Genomic DNA, 4,654 nt, shown 5'->3' on the forward strand with positions numbered 1-4,654 from the left:
TTCTGAGGAAAGAAGGGGATGATGGTAAAGCAGAGGACAGGCACTACAATAATTTTGCATTTTTTTAACAGTGCACCATGAGTTGAGTATCTTCTCATGTCATTACATTGAAAAGCTTATTAATATTTAATATTTAAGGCTCTTGAAACATATTGCCTAATTACTTTCTAGAAACACAGGAAAGCCTGCCTTTCTACATTAAATTCTGCTACTTAAAAGACACTTATAACAATGCCTTAAAAATATTAATTTGCATTTCTCAGGTTACTAGAGGTTGAACCTTTAGCAAGTGCCATTTATTTCTTCTGTGAACTATCCATGTTTTATCTCCTTTTCTATTGTTTTTTGTTAAATGTAAAAGTAGTAATAATTACATTAGTCATTTTAAACCTTAACCTATTACTCATTTCCTTAGAGACTATTACTTTGTGTAGAAAGTGTTTTTCTATCCTCAGAATCAAAATTAATATTTTTTCACAAAAATCCCAACCCTTTTCTAATACTAGTTTTTCTCCACCTGTGTTAAGAATCATAGTTGGGACTGGAGGGACACACCCAGCAAACCTTTTGGTTAACATACCAACAGCAAAGTTTCACATTCTATCTCACCTGTGTTGGCTTTACTTAGAATCTTACTCCATATCCTTAGGGCTGCTTACTCAAGCTTATGTACTTAGTTCCTTTAATTATTTCTCATGTCATTAATTAACATTAAAATTTTGTTCACTGAATATATCCTGCAGCACAACTAGAATATAAAATATTTGGCAATCCCAATGTATATATCCCAATTTTATGCCTTTTGTTTGTATATATCCCAATTTTATGCCCGACTTTTATTTGAAATAGGTAAGAACACATCTCGGAGAACTAACTATTGGTTCTCATTAACTCTTGATTAGCTAGTGGGCTACAGACATAGCGCATGTTAATTTCTACAGGCACCTTTCTGAATTCAAGTAAAAGTTTTGGTAGACAAGGATTTCCTACCTAAGTATCATTAACACAATACAAACACTGAGTACAAATATTGCTCACCATTCTTGCATTCTTTAAATTATTTTACTTTGAAAATTTAAGAACTATCAAGTCATTAATAACAGGTTTTCATTTAAGGAATATTCTGAACTGTGAAAATACAAATCTAGTCAAATTTTGAACACATATAGAGCCAAATATTTCAACAAAACTGCAGTTTAATTTCAGAAAATGTGTTAAAATATATATTTATACATCAATTTCTGACATACACTTAATGTGTTAGTATACACAAAATGATGCTTTCTCTTGAAACTGTATTTATGAAATGTACATTTTAATTTAAATACTCAGTATACACTGCACTTAATCTGCATGTTGCATTTATTAAATACATTAAAATCTGCAATGTAACAAAACGTTTTCTGCATACGAAATTCAAAACACCATTTTAAATGAACAAAAGATGGCTCACTTCATTTTTTTTTTTTTTACAACTAGTGTATTGTACACTAGCTCAGCTCCACCATACTACCTGTTCTTTCTTTTTTACTTGACATTGTTCACAGACTAGTACATATTACAATAAGAGTGCTGGATAAAAACATGAGGTACGAAAGTGGTTCAAAGATTATAGGTCATGCAGATCATGCTAGACAGCAAAGAAAATTGTGACCAAGAAAACACTAAATAAAAATACATAAAGAATGTGCATTATAAAAAAAAAAACCAAAAAAAAACAACTCCATTACACAGCTTTGCTTCTTTGGTTACAAAGTAGGTTGAACAATTTCACAGCTTTTTATTCCCACCCGAAAAAAAAAACAAAGTCATACGAAATGTTGAAAAGCAGAGGAATCATGGCAATTTCTCTATTAGAAAGTAGAAACAAATGAACAGAGTTTTCTTCATCAAAATAGCCCAATTATTTATTATATCACAATAACTGGTGACTACCTGTACAGTTGCACTATGTTCTTCATACTTACACTATACAAAATTTACATTCAAGCTGGGTCTTTACTACTGAAAATAAATACCAAAGGTAAATTGCCATTAGTGTTAGAAATATGCCAGGATTCTTTTGTTCAATTATTGCATAAACGTTTTATTAAATGCAATCCTGTCTTTAAATTCCTTTACTGATACTTATAATTATTCAAAAAAATTAAAAAAGTTCTGTGACATTGTTCATGTACATTATGAAAATAGCAGCCCTGTAATAAATAAAACACAAATAAATGAAAACTTATGTAGGCAAATGTTACTGATATTGAAAGAAAAGTGGCTCTTTAGATGAACTGTTATTTATAATGTGATAGGAAGGCTCAGGGTAAATCCATGGGTAATAGGAAACAAGGGAGAGCCACCAAAACTCTTAAAGACCCTACTCGTGCGCACCAGGTAAAATGCAGACTTTGCTTGCTTTAATAAACCCCATCTATTATTCTCCTTGTGTACTGATGACATGGAACTGGACATCAACAGCGCTGCATGACATCTCAGAGAGAGAAAAAGCTCTTGTAGAATGATTGTCTAATACTGAAAAGGCCAAACACACAACCAAAGCATGGCTACTTGCTTTCGTATAAAGTGGAAAGAACATCAGTGGCACACAAGGATAGATTGCTTTCAGTTTTTTTCTTAATGAGGCTTAAGAAAGCTTTATGCTGAGGAGACATTCGGCTGCTGTGGAGGTTGCGTTGGCTGCGGAGGCTGTGCTATCACTGCTTGCTGTTGAGAAGTGCTACCAGGATTGGCCTGTTGGGCTGGGAGTTGGGATAATTGATCATTGTTTGAAAGAGATTTTAACAGTGCATTTTCTCGTTCAAGTAAAGAGTTTCTTTCAACTAATTCTTTTATTTGTTCCTTTAAAACTTCCACTTCTTCTCTTACTGCATACATCAAATGGCTTTTCACCAGATCCTGTGGAAAACAAAATTATGAATGTCAGAAAGAGTGAAAAGGAAAGCAGTTCTGGTCTACTTGGTGCCTTATAAACACAAGGTGTTTCTATATTAATTTTTCTGCTCTTGCTTTTAATGTTTCCACTATATCAGGCCTATGGAGAACGGGGTAGAAAAAATTCCAGTGCCCAACTAGAGCAGCAAACCCAGGATTTTCTTTTCAAAGTCTGGAATAATTTCTAAAAGTATTTGTTCCCTAAATTGTCAATTATAAGCTTAGAATTTTTTAAAAGAAATCACATGCTTAGATGTTAGATCACGAGAACAAGGGCATAATATTCCAGTGGAATGCTGTCTGATGTTAAACTAGGTATAGTACTGCTTTAGAGATAAAGTGACTTGTAATTTCCAACTTTAAATCTTAGGATTTGTTTTTAATACATTGGGACCAACAGTCCTTATTTGTAGCTTATCTACAGTCTATTTGGATCAGATTTCCAGCTGAAGCTTTCACTTTAATACTTTCTTTTTCTCTAAACTACCTATTTTCAATGCTGAAATATTCTGAGAACACACTACATTTAATTATGTATGCTCTCCCCCCGAATGGCCCCTGATTTATCAGTGGTAATGCATAAAATGTGAGATGTTCAAATGGGAAAAATATTTACTCAACTGGTGTTTCTAGACTAAAAATTCTCAATGTTCTAGCATCTTCAACTAAATCTCATTATCAAAAAATATACCTTGTCATGCTGGTTTATATACATACATATATATATATTATATCACATATACATACATATATATAAAATTTGGTTATCTGTAGTTTAAATAAAGTGTTTGTTTTCTAAAATTGATAAAAACTAAGTGCTCCATACAACCAATAATCTATGAAATGAGAGAACCAAAAACTTTTACTTACCATCGCTTGTTCTATTTTGTTGTCAATGGCTACAACACCTCCCCCAGATGCACTGGAAAAAATTACAACATTTCATTAAATTATTCTAAAAAATTGAACCACCTTTCCAACTCTTAACATAATGTAAGACATATGTGTTTTACTTAAAAACCAAAGACAGTAATTTAAAATAGCTTATTAAGTCTATTCTCACAATTCCAGTACTCAGAGCTCTCATTTCTCAGTAAGTAGATGACTTCTAAAAATCCTTTGATGTTCCATTTCTAATTTGCTCATGATGTACATATGCTGCTTTAAAACTAACTCTCTATTCTATTCAGAAGTTCTCAACTCAGTGGTCTTAAAAGGAAACATTTTTACAGTAGCAACACCCTTACCATATCTCTTAAATTTCTTCGTTAACCAACTATATATTCTAATTGCCTTTCATGGGGAAATCCCTGTAATTACTTATTCCATTAAAATTCAGATGATGACTTTTCTTCTGTAAGTTAACATATGAGAGGGCTTTGGGGCAGGACTGGTTAACAAGAAACTCAACATTCTGGCAGACCTACATGCTTCGATTATAGGTTACTTGCTGGCAAAAATCACCTAATAAAGTATGTGGTTTAAACCAGTCTAAGTAGTAAGAACATCCCAAGTCCAGATATCATCTTAGCAATTATATGATAATAACACAGAAGGCTGAATAATTGTCCTCTTTGGTAGTTTATATTTTCCTATATATTAACTTAAGTCTTAGTAATAGCCAAGACTCTATAGCCTTTTATTGATAATTTTGTAAATTTTAAAAAAGTTACTAATTTTTTTTTTTTTTTTTTTTGAGTTGGAGTCTCACTCT

The 4,654-nt window shown here is 32.2% G+C and overlaps 1 protein-coding gene across 4 annotated transcripts in view; it reads right to left on the reverse strand.

The window, feature by feature from the left end:
• Positions 1-1,178: 1,178 nt before the first annotated feature.
• Positions 1,179-4,654, reverse strand: part of TSC22D2 (TSC22 domain family member 2) — a 47,862-nt gene continuing 44,386 nt past the window's right edge. For 3 of the 4 annotated variants that reach the window (XR_002482646.1, XM_021718501.1, XM_008069886.1), the window contains 2 exons: positions 3,811-3,862; positions 1,179-2,904 (listed from right to left, as the gene is read on the reverse strand). Coding sequence is in view for 3 of the 4 variants with exons in the window: in XM_021718501.1 (XP_021574176.1) it covers positions 2,644-2,904; positions 3,811-3,862 (313 nt within the window). In the remaining variant the exon portion in view is untranslated. The remainder of the gene's footprint in view (positions 2,905-3,810; positions 3,863-4,654) is intronic. The other variant, XM_021718502.1, reaches the window with a different exon arrangement.

The sequence above is a fragment of the Carlito syrichta genome, unplaced genomic scaffold (assembly GCF_000164805.1).
Source record: "Carlito syrichta isolate Samal-C Ts95f unplaced genomic scaffold, Tarsius_syrichta-2.0.1 Scaffold312301, whole genome shotgun sequence".
NCBI lineage: Eukaryota > Metazoa > Chordata > Mammalia > Primates > Tarsiidae > Carlito > Carlito syrichta.